General features: G+C 38.8%; 1 protein-coding gene across 2 annotated transcripts in view; it reads left to right on the top strand.

Moving 5' to 3' along the window:
- DNAH9 (dynein axonemal heavy chain 9) overlaps positions 1–23,388 on the top strand; it is a 378,056-nt gene that overhangs the window by 58,857 nt on the left and 295,811 nt on the right. For both annotated transcript variants that reach the window (XM_050764993.1, XM_050764994.1), the window contains 5 exons: positions 6,475–6,610; positions 10,745–10,941; positions 11,051–11,475; positions 21,825–22,047; positions 22,793–22,959. In XM_050764993.1, the coding sequence (XP_050620950.1) occupies positions 6,475–6,610; positions 10,745–10,941; positions 11,051–11,475; positions 21,825–22,047; positions 22,793–22,959 (1,148 nt within the window). The remainder of the gene's footprint in view (positions 1–6,474; positions 6,611–10,744; positions 10,942–11,050; positions 11,476–21,824; positions 22,048–22,792; positions 22,960–23,388) is intronic.

Here is a 23,388-nt window from a genome sequence, read left to right as displayed (position 1 = left end):
TTACATATCCACATAAATTTTAGATTCAGCCTGCCAGTTTCTAGGGGGAAAAAAGCTAGATGTGATTTTGATTGAGATTACATTAAATCTGTAGATTAATTTGAGGAGAATAAAGACCTTAACAATACTGAATATAGCAATTCATGAACATGGCATGTCTCTTCACTTAGTTAAGTCTCTAATTTTTCTCTGCAATGCTTTGTAGTTTTTAGTGTTGAAGTCTCACATATTTCCCATTAAATCTAGCTCTAAGTTTTTTATGTTTGTGGTTCTACAATAAATGGAATTGTTTTATTAATTTTATTTTCCAATTACTATCAGGTAGTGTATAAAAGTGTCATTGAGTTTTACATTTTGATATTATATTCTGTGATCTTCCTAAATTTATTAGATGTAGTAATTGCTTTGTAAATTTAGGATGATGATCTACATAAATAAGTCATTTGCAAATAGAGACAACATTACCTCTTTATTTCCTCTTTATTTTTTATGTCTTTTTTTTTCTCTGTAACCTTATTGCTCTGGCTAGAACCTTCAGTATAACGTTGAAGTGGTCAGAGTAGAAATGCTCGCCTCATTTCCAATTATGTGGAGACACATTTGGTAATTCATCATTAAAATTTTAGCTGTAGGGTTTTGTGGATGTTCCTTATCAGACACAGGAAGACCCCTTTTATTCCTACTTGGCTAAAAGAGTTTCATCATGATTACACATTGAATTTTATCACATGATTTCTCTGCATCTCCTGAGGTGGTTATATAATTTTTGCTCTTTTTTTCTGTTAATGGGCACATTGGATTTTTTTTTTTAAGTGTTGAACCCAACTTTGCATTTCTGAAATAAATGCACTCGGTCATGTCATATTAATCTTTTTATGTATTATCGAATTGGATTTGATAATTTTAAAATATTTTTGTTCATGTGTTTAAGAATGACATTTATCTTCCACTTTTATTTTCTTTTGATGTTTTTGTTTTGGTGTTAAGATTATGCTAACCTTATAAAATGAGTTGGGAAGCATTTCCTCTTTTATTTTCTGAAAATGTTTGTGGAAGGTTGGTCTTAACCTTAAATGTGTGATAGAATTCACCAGGGAATACTTCTGGATGTGGATGTTTCTTTTGGGGAAAGTGTTTGATAATTATTTCTTTGGTAGATGAAAGACTGTTTAGATTTTTTGCCTAATACCTTTATTAGTTTTTGCAAGTTGTTTTTTTCAACAAATGTTTTCATTTTATCTAAGTTATAAAGCTTACCAGCAAAAAAAAATGGTTCATAATTATTTTTTATTATCATTATGTGTTGGCAGAAGAGCTGAGGCAGGGCTTGCTTGTCTGTAAAAGAGTCTTGGAACATGTCTTGGTTCCAGGGTCTAAAACCCCTCGTAGCCTATGGAACACCAAGCTCTGTACCAAAGGGTGGAAGGCTGCCCTGCCACACTACAATCTAAGCCCGGGCATAAAACCCCTTGTGGCTTGGAGAGAACCCAGGACTCAGGGCATAAAAACCCTTGTAGCCTCTGGAATGTGTCCAGACTCGCTGGCCCCTTGCTCCTTGCTCTCCCAAGATCATAAATTGATTGTATCTCAAGTTAGAAGAACCTGTTCTCCCTTATCTCAAGTAGTGGAGCATATGCTAAACCATCACAGCTACACTTGATGCACCGCTACCTTTCTATCCTCACGTCCTCACCTGTCCACCCTCACATCCGCATGTCCTCACCATCTGCTTCTTTGTTTGATTACCAACAAATAGTGTTGGCTTCTAGAGCTCGGGGCCTTCGCAGCCTCCAAACTGGCGTTGGCCCCCTGGACCCACCCTATGTACTCTTAACTTTTCTTGTCTCATTCCTTTGACTCCACCGGACTTCGTAGCCCCCACGACCTGGTGTTGGGTCTGATCACCCCAACATTATGTGTCTGTGGGAGCTGTAGTGCTGCATCCTTTTTCATTCCTAATATTGGCAATTTGCGACTTGTTTTTCTTGGTCAGTTTTGCTAGAGTTTTTTTCTTTTTCTTTTATAAATCTTTTCAAAGAACCAAATTTTGACTTTGCCAGTTTTCTCTATTCATCTATTTTCTAGTTTATTAATTTCTGTTTTTTATTATTCCATTCAAGTTATTTTAGGGCTAGTTGCTTATCTGTTTTTAGCTCCTTGGGGCATAAACTTAGGGTCTTGATTTTAAGCCTTTCTTTCACATATGGGCATCTGATGATACTACCTCATTTGTATTATTATTCAGTTTTAAATGTTTCTTTCTTTTTTTTTTTGAGACAGAGTCTTGCTCTGTCCCCTAGGCTGGAGTGCAGTGGTGCTATCTCAGCTCACTGCAAACTCTGCCTCCCAGGTTCAAGAGATTCTTGTGCCTCAGCCTCCCAAATAGCTGGGATTACAGGGATGCGCCACCACACCCAGCCAATTTTTGTATTTTTAGTAGAGATGAGGTTTTGCCCTGTTGGCCAGGCTGATCTTGAACTCCTGGCCTCAAATGATTCACCCACCTTGGCCTCCCAAAGTTCTGGGATTACAGATGTGAGCCACCATGCCCAGCTCTTGTTATAACTTCTTTTACTCAATGGTCACTTTGAAGTTTGTGTTTAATTTCCATATATTCAGAGCTTCTCTGGATATCTTTAAAAATTGATATCTAATTTAATTCTATTGTGCTCAGAGAAGATACACTGTAAGCTTTCAATCTTTGGGAATTTGCTGAGACTTGTTTCATGACCCAGAATATGGTCGGTCTTACTGAGTGTTCCTTGAAGACTTGACAATAATGTTTATTCTTCTTTTGTTGGAGGTAGTGTTCTATAAATATGAATTAGTTCAAAGCAATTGATAGCATTGTTGTGATCTTTTGCAGGCTATTTGTTCTATCAATTATTGAAGGTAGAGGGTTAAAATCTCCACTTACAATTTTGGATTTGTCTATTTCAATTTTAGTTCTGTTAAATTATTTTGTCATGTGTTTGAAGTTCTGTTAAGTTCTGTTATAATAACTACAAATTTCACATTTATAATTATTTTAAATGTGTAACATTTTATCACATTTATAATTGTTACAACTTCCTGATTAATTGACCACTTTATCATTATGAAATTCCCTTTTTACTTCTAACAATACCCTCTTGTTTTGAAGTCTATTTTTGCTGACAGTAATATAGCCTTTCCTTTCTGAGTCATTATTCTTAAATTTTGCATTTTGCATCTTTCCCCACCATTTTACCTCCAATGTATTTGTTTCTTGGATTGAAATTTCTTGTCTTTATAGTTGGCATATAATACAAATTTACTTTTCTAAGTCTGACAACTCTGCCTATTAATTGGAATGCATAGACTGTTTACATTTACTGTAAGTATTTGTATGGTTGAATTTACCTCTACTAAATTTTGCTTTTTGTTTTCTATTTGCTTCATTGCTTTTTCCTTCCTCTCCTCTTCCATGCTCACCTGCTTGTTGGGTAATGGTATATTTTTTAGTATTCTATTTTAATTTCTCAATTGGCATTTCAGCTTTACCTTGTTGCATTACAATTCTAGTGGTTGTTCTAGGTTTCAGTATGCATCTTCAGCTTATCACAATCTACTTAGACTTTTCCTACAGAAACATTGCAAAAGTGTGGTGTAATTTAACCTCTCACCTATTTTTTGTACTGTTGTTGTATGAGATATTTACATATATGCACACACACATAATATGTATTAATAGTAAAATATATGGTATCTATTAATATGCATATTGAGCCCCACAATGTAGTGTTATAGTTTTTACTTTTAAAATTTAAGAAAAAATATTTACAGTGTTTTATATTTACCCACATACTCATCATCTTCAGGCTTGTTATTCCCTTTTACAGATATAAATTACCATCTGGGATTATTTCTCTTCAGCCTGAAGAAATTTATTTAGTATTTCTTCAAGTTCAGGTCTGCTTATGACATATTCTCTCAGTCTTTTTTTATCTAAAAATGTCCTTATTTCATCTTTGTTTTTAAAGGACAGTTTCACTGGGTACACAATTGTGTTTATAGTTTTGCTTTTCTTTTGGAAGTTATTTCATTATCTCCTACTCTCCAATGTTTCTTATAAGAAGCCAGTCATCATTTGAATCTTTGTTTCTCTATATGTAATGTGTTATTTATCTCAGGCTGATTTTACTAGATTCTTTTTTAGTCTTTGATATTTTTTCAGCACAGCAATAATATTCCTAAGTTGGTTTTCATTGTGTTCTTCATGCTTGGAGTTTGTAAGTTTCTTGAAACTCTTTTTCACTAAATTTTGTGAAATTATGATGTTCTTATCTGCTAATTTCAATATCTATGTTATTTTCTGAGTCTATTTCCTTTCTCTTTTTTAATGGGACAGAAGTTTAATTTTCTCTCACATAAAATAGGTTTAATGAGTAGGCTTTCTAGGGTTAGTATGACAACTATGAAGTCAGAGACCTACCCAGATTATTTTCTGAATCTGATTTTAGTGACTGTTTTCTCTCCTGGTTAAATGGCACATTTTTCTGCTTCTTTATATGTCTAGTAATTTTTTATTATGTGCTAGACATGTTAAAGGCCACTTGAATGCCACTTGAGAATCCAGATTTTTTTTCTTTAAAGAGTTTGATTTTTGTTTTGGCAGGCCACTAATTTACTGATAGATCACTTTGATCCTATTGAGGCTCACTTTTTAAGGGTCTAAAGAGGACTTACTCTGGGATCAAGCAGTTCTAACTTATGGTGTTTCCAGGGTCTCAACTGAATTCCTGGGTTATCTGCAAGGTTGCTTCATTATTTCTGATAAAACCCTAACATCTTCCAACACTATATGGCCTACATAATTTCCATTCAGCTTAGAGCCCCTCTGCAACTCTTCTTACCAGGTCTTACAGAGCCTTGCTCTAAACATATGTAGCTAATCCCTCAGTCAGACTCAAGAGGACCCAGCCACTACAGCAGCACCAAACTCCAAATTCTGTCGTCTCTGCCTATCAGCAGGGATGCTGTAACTAAGCTCCACTAACCTATGCCATAGTTTGAAAAGGGCTTTTGGGTAGAAAACCAGGTGGTGGTGCGGCTCACTTTGAGTAAGTCCCTTCTTTCAAAGATCACATTGTTCTTTCTGTTATCCTGTTACCTGTTCTGTCTGTTATCCACTTACCCAAACAAATTAATTCTTTTATTATAATCAGTTCTATGTTTGTTTGAAGAAGAAGAGCAAGTACAATCTCACTCTCTTCTATTGTGGTTAAAATCAGAAACCTGAACTATTTCTTCCTACTTCATAGAATATTCCAACACGTTTGTTGCTTAGACTGCAATAGATTTGAGGCAGTAAACAAAGGTGAAAGATATAGACATTATATTGATAGCTTGACAGTCAGAGAAGATAGAACAATTATACAAAGCAGTCATAAACACTAGCCGTGATTTAACATGGAAGCAAACAAGCATACGCATCTTAACACCTGATAGCAACTCTGTCTTGTCATGGTGTTGTGATTTGCATGATGATGGACTTTAAGTCATGAAGAACATCTTAAGTCTACTTAGGAAAGAAAGGTGTAGGTATTGCATCTTAGAAATGGTAGAGTTATGTTACCTAAAAGCAGGATCATGAGACTGTTTAAATCCGGGGGGATTTATAACATGGCAGTACATCCTGAAGGGGTAAATATGAGTCATCTAGAAGAGTTGCTTCTGCAAGTTAGTTCCTGCTTTCTCTGAAGATATTAGATAACTGGAAAGTTACTGTAAAAAGTGTTAATACTGCAAATGACAAAGAGTAAATGGGATGTCTGTACTTGGCATTGCTGAGCATTTAGGCTTCCTTTCCTTGAAGCCCAAACCTTGTTACCATGGGATGTTTGGGTGCCAATAGGTCAAGAGTATATCATGTAAAAGAGCAGGCAGGGAGGAATGAGGGGGGAGAGAGAGAGCGAGAGAGAGAGAGCGCGCAACATTTTTTATTTATTTGCATGCATTTTCTAAATCATTCAGTAGTATTGAATGCCACCTGCAAAACACTTCAGCTCATTTCTAAGAATTAACCAGAAAATGCTTTGCTTCTTTGAACCTGAAATTTTTATTAAACCTTGAATCTTAATACTGTCTACCCTTAGAATTCCTTCCTCTGCCTACCCTGACTTCTGCCCTGATGCAGCTTCCTCTACAGTTTATCAACCAGCACTTAGGAAGCACACACATTGCATCCATCAGCATTGCTTCTGAGAAGCTGGGCCAACCCCATCCTCCTTCCTCAGGGACAGGTTGACCCCTATATTCCCGTCATGGACTAACTTTGCCTTCCTTTCAATCAATGGTAATACTCGTTAGGCAGAGTGGATTTGATACACATGTAACAGCAAATCCTCCACAAGAGAATTTTTTTCTCCATGTGTTGTTTTTATTTTGACTGTTGATTACCAGTTCTTTCATGCTATTAAACAAGGTTTATATCCTTTCTTCTTCCTTTTATAGGAAAACCTGGGTCTATTTTCCGCAGACCCAACCTCCAATAGCTGGAAGACATATGTTAACTCTATTGACAACATGTTGCTGAATGGATTCTTTCTTGCCATTGAGTGCTCCCTCAAGTATCTCCTGGAAAATACTGGTACTTAGTGGCTTATGGATGTGGGTTATTATTGGAAAGATAATGACAGTAACATTTGTTGAATTATATTGAAGAGCAGCTGAGTGCTCTGTGACTTTTCCCAAAACGTTGTAGACTTTTTGTGAATGATGCACAGGAAAATAGAAAAGGTACTGAACTTCTAAATTGTTCAAAGACAAAGATTTCTGACGCTTAAAATTAGATAATAAACCAGGCTGTAAGATAGTGACGCACATAGCAAAAGCATAAAAGCGAATTCACTCGAAATCAAGCTTCAGTAAAGAGGAGTGACCAAGTTAAGAAGCAGGAAGCACTGTTAGTAATGAAGGCAGAAGGCTTCACCCAAGCTTGACTTATGGCAATGGGTGGGGGACATTCTGTGCCTTCAAGCCTCATGTACTTTATCTCTGTAGCCTTTTGAGAACACAAAGAGATTGTGTCCACCAGGTTAAATGGAAGAAACAGAAGTTTTTCTGAGTAAAAGAGTCACACAAGAAGTAGGGGAGGAGGTAATTTTCAGAAGAAAAAGAAGTGTGTAGAACAGAATGGGCATTCTTTGAAGCTTTTAAAAAATAGTTAAAGGCTTTGAATTTGTAGTGGATGTAGTGGACAAACTGGGGTAAGGTACACAGAGTGAAAGATACAGAAAGGGCTAACCTTGACTAGTAAATGATGAGATCGACAGGGCAGAAGAGTTCAGGACTAAAAGTTGAATTAAACCTTCACATTCTGGCAGATTCTGAGTTGCTTAGCAAAGAGCCTATAGAAAGATTTGTCAAGATGGAAAGGCAGAGGTAAATATTTTGAAGCTAGAGGATGGAAGTAAGATGAGAGTTTTTAAAACTCAAGGATCGAAATGAAATACTGATGTAAAATAAATAGTCCAAGGCCAGTGTCCAGATACCCAGCCCGTAAAAGAGACTACCTGCAGACACCTAGGTTGAGAATCCAGAGAGAAGCAAGGCCCAACGCTGAGTGTAGCCCCAGTGGCCATCCCCATGGTCTTGATAGGTAGAATGGGTGAGGTATAAGGCATGGTCTTTGCTTGCAGGATACAGGGGTGCTCCAAACTAAGGAAATCAACAACAGGACTCAGGAAACCCAGCATAGTTAGCAACGTAGGAGATCATCTTCTGGAGCCTGGGAGCAACAAGCCAATGGGGCATGGAATACGGGCACCAAGTCTGCACAACTGGCTCCTATGGACCAGCACTGGTGGTGTTCACCTTAGTGAACTGACCAAGCCTCCTCTAATGCTGGAGGTTCGGGGGCTTCATCACTAAGCCCTCCGTAGAGAATCTAGGAAGACACCCCAGCCATACTTGGTGCAGGCAATGCACTAGAAATGGTGCCTAAATGACTCCATCCTTGACCAGTGGCTCTCTGGTTCTCCTGATCTGGGCTATCTCATGTGCCATGTGCCCACCTGTGGGAAGGACAGAGTGGGACCAGGGGATGGAGAAAAGAGATGGCAGTCTTTCTCCAAGATTATCAAAGTTTCCTTCCCTTTGTGTAAATAGGAGGACAGAGGAACACATTTTCTTCACAACATAGAGGCCCTTCAAATTCTCCTTTGAAAGGGCAGGAGCTGAATTTATCAGCTGCCTGATCTGAAGCACTATAGATAAAATTTAAAAGACACTGGTTATCTAAGGGGAAGTAAAGGAGCCTAAAGGGGCCTCTGAGAAGAAAATCATGGTGACCCCTTGCAGTGGCTCAGTTAAGTGGCTTTTTCATCCTAGGTCCACCTTACCATTTTGTCTACTTGTGTCAATAAATGAGGATAAGGCCCTGGAAAATGGTAGCGTCACAGGATGGAAGGAACCTATCCACCAAACTGGAACATTCACCTTGGACTGTTAACCTGCAGGAGAGTAGACTTCTTTGACCTTTGGAGTCCAGAGCAGAGCAGGAGTTTCTATGACATTGTTGAGGGCATTCCCAAGGTTTGGGTTGGTCTCCCTGTCATCTCTCAACCCAAACCCTGCATAGGTTATATGCTTCCCACTCAATGGAGAAATGCCCCTCCTCCTCTTACCTAGTAAAATGATTTACATGCACCAAGATCGTGGAACCAGGACAATCTGCTTTGGATGATAATTACATTGGTGTTACATCCAGTGTAGAGATTACAGTCCCATGTCAACATATGGGACAAAAAATCTCATATAGTTAAAACATTCTTTCAAGTCTTTTGAATTCTGTAAACCATATGCAACCTTATCTATTAATTTATAAGTACATAATATGTATATTAATGCAGAATATGTCATGAGTACATATAGCAAATTATAGGTGATTTTATAAGCTATACTATTTTATAAACTTATAGTAGTTTTTATAAACTATACCATTTTATAAACTTATAGTAGTATAATTACTTTGTTATTGGTAAACTTATGTTCCCTTAAGTTAAATATTGGGAGTCTGCTGAGTCCAATCTTGTGTTCCCTTAAGTTAAATATTGGGACTCTCCCGAGTCCAATCTTGTGTTCCCTTAAGTTAAATATTGGGACTCTCCCGAGTCCAGTAATGTGAATTTGTCATCCCTCCAGTTCTGAAGGCAAGCCCTATTCTTACATATTTTGAGTATACTGCAGTATTTTACTTAGGGTGAATGGCTAAGCTGTAGTAACAAAAACACCATCAACAATATGGTTTCAAGGAGAGAGAAGTCTACCCTGAAAGAAAGAGTCGAAGGTGAGTGTTCCAGTTTGGTGGGTAGGTTCCTTCTGTCCTGTGGCTCCACCATTCTTCAGGGCCTTGTCCTCATTTCTGTAGTTGAGCTGACTCACTGCCATGTCCAGGCTATAGTCTGGTAGAGGAGAAAGAGACTGAGTACAGAGAAGGGTCACCTGCAGTCTCAAGAGTCCCAGCCCACGAGTGGCACCATCATGTTGTCCTACATCCACTGGTGAGGAAATTTCATTGCCACACCTGTCTGCAAGCAGGGCTGGGAAATCTGGTCAAATCCCAGTTATTACTCTATTTCAAGGGAAGAAGACAACAATGGATTTCAGTGAACAGTCTCTGCCACCCACAGTATTCAGCCCATAACAGGCTCCTAAATTTAACTACAATTGAAAAGTCATATAAAAATAAGTGGTTATCGATAAAAATTTCAAGCATATATCTTGTACCTGGAACATCTTGCTCTGCGTTGTATTTTGATTTAAATTTAGCAAGGCAAGTTGACCTAGTAAGTAATCAGGGATTTGTTAATTATTCATACTGTTTTTAAAATTTTTATCACTACAGGACCACAGCAATAAATTAAGTTATTTCTTAGAAAAGGATAAGGAGCAAAATAGGCAGAATTGTAATTTCTCTTTGTGGTTCGTGTCTGTATATCGTTGACAAGCCTGCCCCTGTTCACCTAGAGTGATCAGTGGAATGACATGGCTTGTGCCTAGGAAGAAATCAGCTGCTTCCAAGAAATGGGCTTTGAAAAATCAACCTCTTCTCGGCTGGGCACGGTGGCTCATGCCTGTAATCCCAGCACTTTGGGAGGCTGAGGTGAGTGAATCACGAAGTCAGGAGTTTTTGACCAGCCTGGCCAACATGGTGAAAGCCCATTTCTACTAAAAATACAAAAATTAGCCAGGTGCAGTGGCACGTGCCTGTAGTCCCGGGTACTCAGGAGGCTGTGGCAGAAGAATCGCTTGAACCCGGGGGGTGGAGGTTGCAGTGAGCTGAGATTGTGCCACTGCACTCCAGCCTGGGTGACAGAGCCAGACTGCATCTCAAAAAAAAAAAAAAAATCAATCTCTTCTCAACCAGAGGCTGGACTGTCGCCCAAGAGGCATTTGAGAATGTGGAAGGGGAGAGGCTTGGGCTGATCTGTCACTAGGATGTGCTCCGTGAAGACAAGCAAAGTAAATATCCTGGAGTACCCAGGAGAGCCCTGCACCAGAATTGGCCTATTCAAATGTCAGTGGTTCCCCCGTTGAGAAGCACTACAAGACTATCACCCTCACATTGTATGGGATGTAAACAAATTTTACATTTCCATTTTCCTACAGTCTAGCAACTTATCTAAAGGAAAGCATTGGTCTGGATGCTTTTAAAACAGTCCTCTACTTTGTCCATTTTATCCACTCTTTGTTTTGTTTGCTTGTTTTCCGTGTTTTTCAGAGTGTAAGGCAGGACTTACCCCAATATTTGAAGCACAACTGAGTCTAGCCATCCCAGACCTAGTTTTCTATCCGTCTCTGGAGTCTGGCGTGAAGGGGGGTTTCTATGACATTGTTGAGGGTCTCATCACCAGCATTTTTAGGATATCATCTCTGGTGCCACGGCTTTCCCCACAAAACGGCTCTCCTCACTATCAGGTACTGGAGCTGCAGCCATCCTGCCCTCCAACTGTGTCCTCTCCAGCCGAGTCTCGAACTTCCTGCCACGCACTGGTATAACCTGCCTGCCATTGTCTCGCTTCCGCAGGTCGACCTGGACGGTATGCCAGATTTGGCAAACATGCGGCACACGCTCATGGAGAGAGTCCAGAGAATGATGGGCCTCTGCTGTGGCTATCGGAGCACCTTCAGCCAGTATTCACACCTCTATGTGGAGGACCAGAAGGAGGTTCTGGGTCAGTTTCTGCTGTACGGGCACATCCTCACTCCGGAGGAAATTGAAGACCACATGGAAGACGGCATCCCGGAGAGCCCTCCCCTCCTTTCTCAGTTTAAAGTGCAAATCGACTCCTACGAAACGCTCTATGAAGAGGTGTGCAGGCTGGAGCCCATCAAGGTGTTTGACAGCTGGATGAAAATTGATATTCGATCCTTTAAGGCATCCCTGCTGAATATTATTAAGAGGTGGAGCCTCCTGTTCAAACAGCATCTTGTGGACCACGTCACTCAGAGGTACGACAGTTGTTTTCACTTTCTTCCAGCATGCTAGGCTGCGAGGAACACCGTGTTTTTAACCTTTTTTATATTTTTTCCCTATGGATATGTTGGTTAAATTAAAAATTAAGACAGCTGGTTAGAGGTTCTAGACTTGCAGACATCATGGTAACTTAAGTCCTGCCCTTTTCTTTGTTCACCAGAGAAGCCCTCTTTGTTTTGTTTTCCGTTTGACATCCAGTGTGTGAGAGGCAAGTGGTTAAGTGGTAAGGAATATTAGAAACAATAATAGGAGGTCCAAGCTCCCTTCACAGCTCCATGCCATCTCTTTAAACTTGGGAAGCAGAGGGTATCTGATGGGCCTCTTTGTTTTACTTCTACCTCTTACTCCTTGTCTCAGATTATCCAGCTGAGCAATGTGGACGTCACTAAAACCCTGTGCTCCTCACTGCCTGTCTGTGCCATTCTCACCATGCAACAGGCTGGATATGAAATTCTGTCTGTCCTACTGTGACCTAGACCACCCAGCCCAGCACTAGGCTCTCTAAGCCAGAGCATCATCCTCTGAATGAACAATCCATGTGGTCAACAGTCCCCTGGTCACTTTACCTTGAACTGGTCCCCAGAGACACACCACAATTAGAATCTTGACCCCCCCATCTCAGAATCCCACTGGGGACCACCAGTCCCTCTGCACAGTGATCACCCTTTGGAGTGCTGGACGACACTGCAGGGAGGTCAGCCTGACCCCTCCTCAGTTTAGTGCTGGTTTTGCTTAATGCTGCCACGGCCTTGCTCCATGATCTGGAGCCATAGGCAGAAAGAAAATGGCAACATCAAGAATTTTATCTATCTACAAATAAACTTTAAGAGACTTTCCAAGGGTAATGTTTGACTACCCTAGGAAACCCCAAGAACGCTCTGTGGGAATTTTTTTTTTTTTTTTTTTTTTTTTTTTTTTTTTTTTTTTTTGAGATGGAGTTTTGCTCTCGTTGCCAAGGCTGGAGTACAATGGTGTGATCTTGGCTCACCGCAACCTCTGCCTCCCGGGTTCAAGTGATTCTCCTACCTCAGCGTCCTGAGTAGCTGGGTTTACAGGCATGCACCACCACCCCTGGCTAATTTTGTACTTTTAATAGAGAAGGGGTTTCTCTGTTGGTCAGGCTGCTCTCGAACTCCTGACCTCGGGTGATGCGGCTGCCTTGGCCTCCAAAAGTGCTGGGATTACAGGCGTGAGCCACCATGCCCAGCAGGGGATGTTTTAAATAGGGCTTCCTGGGTATTATTCCACATTCATGAAAGCTTTTCTTCCCTGAGGAACTCAGAGGCAAGAAGAGGAAATGCTGGTGGGTGGTAAGACTGTGACAGATGCCCCAGGATGGAGCACTGTTGGAGGGGACAGCTGCTTTGTGGTCCCTCTCCATTGCTAGGTCTGGTAATCCAAGGATAACCAGCATGTTTCAAAATGCAGGTTTTATCATTCAGGCACAGCAAGGCCATAGAGCAGCAGATGACTCCCATAAAAAGATAGATTATTACTCATAGTTCCCAGGAGGACAGTGTACAGCAGATAGATTATTACTCACAGTTCCCAGGAGAACGTGTATGGCATGCCACACAGGGCCACACAGGGGAGCTCCAGGGTCCATCAGGAGGCAGAAGGGGGCGGAGAATACAGGCAGGAGCCTTTTTTGTGATTTCTGTGGAAAGGAATAGATGAGTCATGGCAAGCAGGCTCAGGATTGGTGAGTTTGAACATTTCAGCACCTCTGGGGCATAGAGACTATTCCAAATTGTCTGGGACCTGGCCTTGGGCTGATTAGGGCAGGGGGATAATGACCCAGATTGTGAAAGCCCCACAGAGGAGGTGGTTGGACTCTGGAATGGTTGGTTTGCATATGAAAGATGCGCTCACGGGCCAGCCACTGCTCTCTCAAGGAATTGCTCAGCCCTGCATGGGGAAGTCCCTCCAGAGTTTCTAAGACCCCAGATGTGAAAAGATCAAAAACACATGGTTGATACAGGACGTGGTAACAGCAGCTGCCACGGGCATCAACCAGTTAGGCTTCAAAGGATCTAATGGGGTTGGTTTAACAGGATAAGCACACAGTAGAGAAATTAGGAGGCTTGACTTTGTGTCCTTGAAACCCTGTTTCCTCACCTCTGAAAGAAGACAGCCCAACTGAATTATTCTAAGGTGCCTTCCGTCTTCCAGCTTTAACAGTTGGTGATTCTAAAAACTGGCTATTGTGCTACACTTTAGGAGAAGGTTTTATTGCATTCTGGAGGATTAGATAAAATAGAAATAATTAAAAAATTATTATTGTCTCCTCTGTGCCATGTAATTATGTGATTTCCACCTTTCCTTAATAGGTCAGGATGAATCCCAACTTGCACTGCATTTTAGATACTTCATTCACTGCCAGAAGTCCAACCCCCTTTTGTTACATAAACTCTCATCTCATTCAGCTCTTCCTGCCCTAATCTTACTCAACCCCTACCCCTGCACTTGCAAAGCTTTTCCATGCCCTTGCAGCAGACCTCAGGATCTTACAGCAGCAAATGTCCACTGTCCCCTTCATCTTGTCTCATCACCGTTTTGCTCCAACTGAAACCTGGCTCTCTTCTGAGGACACTGCTTCCCCTCCAGCTCTCCCAAGTGGAGGCTGACTTTTTTCCTATATCCCTCTTACCAATGGGCCTGCAGGTGGGTGAGGTGTGGTTGCTCTTCAGTGCTGCTTCCAGACCATTTCACCACCATCCTCCCTCAAAATCACCAGCTCCCCTGACGTGAATTCTCAGACAACACCAACTGCACTCTGCCTTGCTGCCATCACCCACCAAGCCATTAGTCCCTCTTCCTCAGCAGTGTAGATCTTAGCGTCTGGCTCAAAGATTTCCCTTCCCACTTTCTGCTGATAGTCACCGGCCATGATCCATCCTCCACAGAATCTCCATCAGACTGGCTCTTATGTTGTTGATCTCCTCCCTCCGATGCCCTTCCCTCTGCCATACCTCTGCTACCCACATCTCTTCCGTATTCTCAGTGGGGCTCAGAGAATGATGGGGAAGTAATTGCTCTGCCTTCAGAAGCTCAGGTGGAAGCATTCCACTGCCTGACCTCCACCTGTTATCTTTCCGCCTCACTTACTTAGCAACACTGCCACACAGAATTCTTCAACCCATCAGGATTTCCAATTCATTGACTCCCCTGCTTTCTCAGAGTCTCTCATCCTTGGTCCCTATTCCCTCCCGTTCCACCTTGTAAAACCCTGACTGTTTAAACTCAGCGCTCCACACCTGCTCCTGAGCAATTCATCCCTGACGAAGCAAAATCAAACCAGTCTAATGACTAGTCCTACATTTCATTTGTGAACATAAAATTCAGTAGGCCCTTCACATTTTCCTAAACACTTCCCAATTCTCTCAGACTTCTGTTTCCTTCAAATATCTTCTCTACTTTTATGACTTGGCTTCTCATTTCACTGAGAAATTAGCATCAATCATGAGAGAACTAATTCACGTTTTCACTGACAAATCTACCAACATGCCTGCATTTGAAGCTGGATATTCAACCACCTCACCTGTGACTGTGGATAAGCTGTCCTTGCTTTTCTAAGTTCAAACTCTTTCCTCTCACCTTAGGACTTACCTTCTTAAATATTCCCTATCTCCAACATTATCAATTATTTTCTTTACATGTTCTTAATACCATGTAAGCATATTGTGATATTTGACACACTGGAAAAGAGAAAGGAGCGTGATCCCACAAGTCCTTCCAGCTACAACACATTTTTTTGTATGCACTCCTTTACAGCAAAATTTCTCAAAAGATGTGTTTATATATATATATATATTTTTTTTGGTTCTTCACCTCCCATTCTCTCTCTACAAAAAGTTTTATGATGAAATATAACATACATACAATTTAGAGAACAATATTAAAGAGAATACGTGAATTTGTGAATTTGCATCATCCAGCTAAGAAACAGAACATTGGCTATATTTTAAAGTTTAAATCCTTCTCCCTCCTTGTAAGATGTTGCTAGTGTCCTAAATGTGACATAATCCTTTCCATGCTTTTCTTCATTGCTGTGTGTGTGTGTGTGTGTGTGTGTGTATGGATATATACACATGTGTATGCATATGGATGTATACATATGTGTATGCATACACACATACCTATATGGAGACTTGCATTAAAACTTTATAAAAATGAAATATTATTGTATGCCATATATTCTTCTGTGTTCTATTTCTTTCACTCAGCATTATGTTTGAGATTTATCCAGGTTGAGAGTATAGCAGTAGTTTATTTTCACTGTGTACAGTATTCCCTTAGATTAATGTACCACAATGTATCTGTCCATTCCATAGTTGATGAACATTTGGGTTGTTTCCAGTGGTTTTGCTCTCTCCTAAGGACACTGCTTCCCTTTTAACAATGTGGCTATAAGTACTCTTATACGTAATCATGGAGTGGGCAAGCATTCCTCTAGGGTGTATACTTAAGAGCAGAATTGCTAAGTCAAAGAGTATGCACATAATACCAAGCTCCCTCCAAGGTAGAGACAGCCATGGGTGAAAGCTCTTACAGCCTAGCATCCTTCCCACCTCTTAGTATTGATAAATTGTTTAATCCTGGCCACTCTGGTGGGAGTGTAATAGTATCTCACTGTGGTAAATATTTTGCAGTACTCTGAGTATAAAAAGGTCCTCATCTTTTTATGTTTTTGGTGAGTCATTATGTTTCCTTTTCTCTGCCTATTCATATCTGTTCCTCATTTTTCTACTGGATTTTGTTTTTTCCTTTTTGAAATTATGATTAGGAATTACTTACATATTCTATATCTAGTCCTTTGCTATTATATGTCTTACAAATGGAGTCTACCATTTTGTGACCTGTCCTTTCACTCCACTTATGGTATATTCTGATAAACGAATTCTTAATTTGTGTGGCCAAATGTGTCCAACTTTTCCCTTATGTTGTTCTTCTTTTGTCTTGTTAAATAAATCCTTTTTTTGCCTGGATATCCTAATGATACCCTACTGTATTCTCTTCTAAACATGTTAAAATTTTTTCTTTCAGATTAAATAGTCCTTTATCTAGCACTCATGAATATGAAGAAATCCTAATTACTGTAGCTTAGTAACAAATCTCAATATCTGGCAGGGAAGGTCTCCACCTGGATCATTTTCATCAAGAATATTCTGACAGTTCTTGGTTCTTACTATTTCATATAAATTTTAATCATCAGTTTGTAGAAGAAAAAAATCTGTTGGGATTTTAATTATATTTGTAGTGACTATAGATCAATTTGAGTAGAATTGATGATATTGAGTATTCTTGTCCAAGAACATATTATCTCTTTACTTATTTACATCCTTTTTATGTCTTTCAGTGAAATTTTGTAATCATTATCTTTAAAATTTTACATATTTTTGTTCAAATATATTCCTCAGTATTTTGTTTTTTAGTTCCTAGTATAAATGATATTTTAAAATCGTATTTTCTATAGAAAAGGAATTGATTTTGTACATTGATTTTGTATCTAGCCATCCTGCTAAATTAATTTAATAATTTTGACAATTCATCTGTACATTCTTTGGTGTTTGCTATGTACATAGTCATCATCTACAAATTTATGATACTTGTATTTCTTCTTCCTTCTCAGTCTTTATGCTTTATATCTCTATCTCTTATCTTACCACTCTGGCTAGGACTTCCAGTAGAATGTTGAATGAAAGTGGGGATAACACACATCTTAGTGTTGTCTCCGATCTTAAAAGGAGTGCTTTTTACATTTCACTGCTGAGTATAATATTTGCTCTGAGCTTTCTGTGGATTTGCTTTATCTGATTTTAGAACTTCCCTTCTATTTCTAATTTGTTAGGAGTATTTAGCATAAATGGATGTAAAATTGTATCAAGTGTTTTATCTATGTCCATTAAGATAATTCCGATTTTTCCCTCAAGCTGCTAAGTGGTGAACATATTATTTGGCTTCTAATGTTAAAACAACCTAGCATCTGAGATATACCCAACATAAAGTATTATCTTTTTCAATATACTCTCTGGCTTATTGTGTTTGCAAATCTTTTGTTTAGCTTTACCGCACCTGTTTGTGATTGAATTTGGCCTTCAATTTTCTCTTTTTTTTTTCCTGTCTGTATCTGATTTTTGGTTTTGTAATTTTGCTAGCTTCATAAAACAAGAAGTAATCCTTCTTACTTATTCTCCAGAAGAGTTGGTGTAATCTTGAAATTTTTTGATCTGTGAGAGTTTGATTTAAATTTCTTATTAAGTTTGATTTAAATTTCTTATTGGGATTGGGATTTTCTTTGTAAGAAGATTTTAGCCTATAATTTCTTTAATGATTATGAAGATATTAAAGTTTTCTATTCCTTAGTAAGTCACTTTTAGTAAGTCATATTTTCTAGGAATGTATCCATCTCATGTAAATCTTCAAATTATTGTTATAAAATGGATAAGATCCTCTCAACTGTTTAGTCTCTGCAAAGCCTATGGTATCTCCCTCTTTTCATTTCTGTTTTTTTTTTTTTTTTTTTTTTTTTTTTTTTTTTTTTTTTTTTGAGATGGAGTTTCACTCTTGTTGCCCAGGCTGGAGTGCAATGGCGCGATCTCGGCTCACCGCAACCTCCACCTCCCGGGTTCGAGTGATTGATTCTCCTGCCTTAGCCTCCCAAGTAGCTGGGATTACAGGCATGCACCACCAAGCCTGGCTAATTTTGTATTTTTTAGTAGAGACAGGGTTTCTCCATGTTGGTCAGGCTAGTCCGAACTCCCAACCTCAGGTGATTCACCCACCTTGGCCTCCCAAAGTGCTGGGATTACAGGCGTGAGCCACCGTGCCAGGCCTTCTATTCACTTTTATTTGTGCTTTCTGGTTTCCTTTCTTAGTTTTGCCAGACACAAAAAAAACTATCTAATAAACTCATTGATCTTATTTATTGTAGTTTTATTTTTATTTCCATAATTTGTTCTTTTATTTTATTATTTCCTTTACTACTTTGGATTTATTTTCTGTTCTTTGGCTAACATTTGCTTGTTAATTTTGAGTTGTTTGTCTGTTTGAATGCTAACATTGAAAGTTATAAATTCTAAATACAGTTTTACCTCCATCTTGCATTTTAGTATGTAATCTCATTACAATTTAGTTCTAAATACTTTTAATATTCATTATAATGGGTTTAGATTTTTTAATTTTTCAAATGTGGGACTTTTCTAGTTATACTTCTTTCTTCATTTCCAACATAATTGTGCTGTGGTTTAAAAATGATATCTCTAATAACAAGCTTCTGAAATTTGTTGATGTTGGCCTTATTATAGCATATTCTGTTCTTACAAATTTCTGGGCATATTTGAAAATAATATATATTCTATAAGTACTGAGTGGAATGTTCTATGTATGCCTATTGGTTCAAGTTTGTTAATTATTCTGTTCAAATCTACTGTATCCTCACTGCCTTTTTCTAATCTACTTAATCTATCATCACTTACTAAGATAATTGTATTAAAAATCTTCCATTTCCATTTTGGTGGTATATTGTCAATTTCTTCTTGTAATTCTGTAAATTTTTGCTTCATATATTTTAAGGTTATGTTATAGGCATACAGATTTTGACTTTTTATATCTTCTTGGAACATTGAGCCTTTTAACCAAACATTAAACATCTTCTTTATCACTAGCAATATTTCTTGTACTAAAGTATGTTTTGTCTTCTATTAATGTAGCTAAAACAATTTTTCTTTGGTGATATTTGCTTGGTGCATCTCTTTTTATCCTTTGGCTTTCAACCTTGCTGTGCCCTTACATTAGAAGACATTTTTATAATCAGCATAGAACTGATTTTTTAAATCCACTTTAGCAATATGTATTTTTTAACTGGAGGGTTTTGTTCATTAACATTAATTGTGGTACATTTTAATTTAAATCTGCCATTTTATTATGTTATTTTAGTTTGCTATTTTTTTTCTTTTCAATTGACTTCCTTTTTTGTCTGCCTTGGGGTATAATTTACATGTTTTCTTTTATTTTCCTTATTCCATTTTTTCCTTTGCTACTTTGAATGTCATGCCATGTAGTTCTACTGTTCTAATGGTTATCACTGCTATTCTAATAAGCATCCTTAAATAAATAAATTTATTACTATTTTTAGTCTCTTCACAATGATTAAAAGACTTTAGGATAGTTTGACGTCTCCTGTTCATCCATCGAATTATATTCTATCATTCCTAGTAATTTAGATTGTTCTCTATTATTTATTTAAGCCCCAGGAACTATACCTATATACCAAATGTTTATTTATTTGTTTATTATTATTATTATTTTTCGAGGCTGAGTCTCGCTCTGTCACCCAGACTAGAGTGCGGTGGCATGATCTCCGCTCACTGCAACCTCTGCCTCCTGGATTCAAGTGATTCTCCTGCCTCAGCATCCCAAGTAACTGGGACTACAGGCACACGCCACCATGCCTGGCTAGTTTTTGTATTTTTAGTAGAGACAGGGTTTCGTCATGTTGACCAGGCTGGTCTCAAACTCCTGACCTTGTGATCTCCCTGCCTCGGCCTCCTATTTAGATTAACCAACATACTTACCATTATTGCTGTATAGTCCAGACATCCGACTGAGGTATATTCCATTAGGAATTGCTTTAGTAAAGGTCTATTGATGAAGTGCTCTCATTCTTTCTTTGTCTGAAATGTATTTATTTTGCCTTTGTTCTTTAAAAATAGTTTTGTGGAGGAGAGAATTCAAGAATAACGTAAATTCTCTTTGATTATTGAAATTATTATTCTATTGTGTCCTGGCTTCCATTTTTGTTGCCAAGTAGTCAATTATCAATCTAATTTTGTTTTTTTGTGTGTGTGCTGTCGTTGTTTTAAGAAGTTTGTCGTTGCTCTGAAGCTAATTTTAAGATTATTTTTTTCTCTTGGTAATCTGTAGTTTCATAGTGAAGTATTTATATGAGGGTTCCTTTATATTTATTCTGCTTGAGATTTGTTGGGCTTTCTTGGTCTTACATTGAGTGTCTTTCAGCAATTCTAGAAACTATTTAGCCGGACTCTTCTCAAATGTTGCTTCTTGCTTGTTCTATTTTGTTTTTCTGGCACTTTTGTTATACTTAGGTGTGATACTTTCATTATCTCCTGTCTTTTAATAACTTGCATATTTTTCCTTTTTTCTCTTTCTACCCTGCAGTTTAGAAACTTCTCCATGTATATCATATAGCAGTCGAATCCCCTTTCAGCTTTGTTGATATTTAAATTATAATTGTATTTTCCATTTTTAGATCTTCTACTCAGTTATTTTATAATTTTGCTTGCTTGCTTTATTCTTTGTTATTTTTCACATTTTAAGCCTTCTCTTTTATTTATTATTTAAGTTTTAGAATATGTTTATTAGAGTATAATCTTTTTTTTTTTTTTTTTTTTTTTTTTTTTTTTTTTTTTTTGAGACGGAGTCTCGCCCTGTCGCCCAGGCTGGAGTGCAGTGGCGCGATCTCGGCTCACTGCAAGCTCCGCCTCCCGGGTTCACGCCATTCTCCTGCCTCAGCCTCCCGAGTAGCTGGGACTACAGGTACCCGCCACCGTGCCCGGCTAATTTTTTCTATTTTTAGTAGAGACGGGGTTTCACCATGGTCTCGATCTCCTGACCTTGTGATCCGCCTGCCTCGGCCTCCCAAAGTGCTGGGATTACAGGCGTGAGCCACCGCGCCCGGCCTAGAGTATAATCTTAAGACAGTTTTTGATTTGTCAGCTTACAAATATTTGTTTCTTCCTGCCATATAGTAAAGTGATACAAAGGCCTACTGAAGATTATTAGCTTCTTTCTCCTGGAATTCTCCATCAACATATGATCATTTTTGCATTGCCAGCAAACACCTCTTAGAAGCTTTTTCTATGCTTCTTTTCACAAAGCAATGCTATCGCAAGCCATAATTCTCATGTTAGCCACTTCATAAATTTTGCCACTTCTCTGAATCCAGCATTCAATACCAAGGTCTACACACTATCACAGATTTTGAGTGTGCTCAGAGAACCTCTGAAATGGACTCCATTCTTGATTCTATCCAAATCACACATTACATTTAGATCTCATGTCTCCTCCTGAGTCTCCTCCATTGCAGGACAGGCCTCAGTCTTTGCCATTCATAACCTTGACACCTTGTGCAAGGGGCCATATTCTTAACATCAGAGCATAGTCTATGCAGAGTGCTTAGCAAAGTATTGGGCATGTGGTAGGATTTTTATAATGATAGATATTTTTGTTGGGGAAATCAATACATCTTCCTTTCGAGGAGTAGAACGAGAATGGCTCCTCATGTTCTCTTTGTGTTGATTAGCTTGGCCAACCTTGAAGCGTTTATAAAGAATAGTGAGAGCGGCTTACTCAAGAAAGTTGAAAAAGGAGATTTCGAAGGCTTGGTTGAGATCATGGGACACCTTATGGCTGTGAAAGAACGGCAGAGTAACACTGATGAGATGTTTGAGCCCTTAAAGCAGACTGTTGAATTGCTGAAGACCTATGAACAAGAATTGCCAGAAACAGTGTTTAAGCAGCTGGAGGTCAGTGCATTTATGTCTTCCTTATAAAAGAAATAGACAGAACATTTTAGGATTTCAGAATGGGGTAAAGTGGAGTACAGCAAATGAAAAACAGGGCTTGGAGCTGACTCAAGATCTATGTTTTGGAACTATAATGTGTAGCATGTTTGTAATGTCTAGAAAATTCTGAAAACAAAATACATATGGGAGAAGGCAATGCTGGAGATATATGGGAGAATTAAGATGGATAATTTTTTTCTGTAGAAATGAACCAGTGTTTTGGTTGAGAAAAAAAAAAGCAGATCTGAAATTTGTTAAGATGGTCCAAGAGGAAATGTGGGAAATAAAGGAAAATAACCAAGCAATCCTGAAGAATATAGAAAAGGGAAGGGGTTAATGTAGTTTCAGTAGAAATACAGTAGAAGCAATAGAAACCCAAGATTGTAGAAACTTCTTCCTTTAAGAAAAATCTAAAAGTCTCTTTAGCATTGCAAGTTTTCACAAATTTAGAGGGCTTAGAGGGCCAGAGGTTGAGAGCAAGAAGGTTAGTGTTGAGTGAACAGTAGGTAATAGTTGAGAGCAGCTGCAGAAGGAAGGTGAGGAAGAGTGGGTGGAGGGCAGATTGTAGGGAATGGGAAGATGACACCACCACATCATCGTACCATCTTGTAACACAGATGGAAGCATCTGGGCTCTGTCCAGCTCAGGACTATGGGAAAGGCAAGAGTGCCTTGGGAATCTGACCACACTGAGGTTTCCTTTGCAGGAGCTGCCTGAGAAATGGAACAACATAAAAAAGGTGGCCATTACTGTAAAGCAGCAGGTGGCCCCACTGCAGGCAAATGAAGTGACACTTCTCCGCCAGAGGTGCACAGCCTTCGATGCAGAACAGCAGCAATTCTGGGAGCGATTCCACAAAGAAGCCCCATTCAGGTATGGGCCAAACACTGCTGCTTCTCTTTCTCTGAACACTGCAGTCTTTGAGTCATGGATAATCTTTTTGTTGAACGTGTGTATTCTAGCAGCTGCAGACCAGTTAGTAATCTTCCTTCCCATTTAGGACCTTTGGTTGAAACGTGGTGCTAATGTGGACCGAATCCTATCATGACCTGTACGGACCAAGGATTGTAGAAATATCTTGCCTTAAAAAGATGCGTATATATCTAGAAGCATCTTTGTGCCTCCAAGTTTATAAAGGGATGATAGGTGGAATAATTACGAGGATTTTACTAAACCTTTAGCATTCTAAGTTCTCACAGACTGTTCTTTTGGTTTTAAAAAGTGGCTGATGGAATTTTTAAAATTTTACAGCACATTTTATTTTGGCAGCATAAAGGAAGGATTTAGGTGAAGGTTTTCTTC

The sequence above is a fragment of the Macaca thibetana genome, chromosome 16 (genome assembly GCF_024542745.1).
Source record: "Macaca thibetana thibetana isolate TM-01 chromosome 16, ASM2454274v1, whole genome shotgun sequence".
NCBI lineage: Eukaryota > Metazoa > Chordata > Mammalia > Primates > Cercopithecidae > Macaca > Macaca thibetana.
Note: the sequence above shows the minus strand (reverse complement) of the source record. Positions and strands in the feature narration are given on the sequence as shown.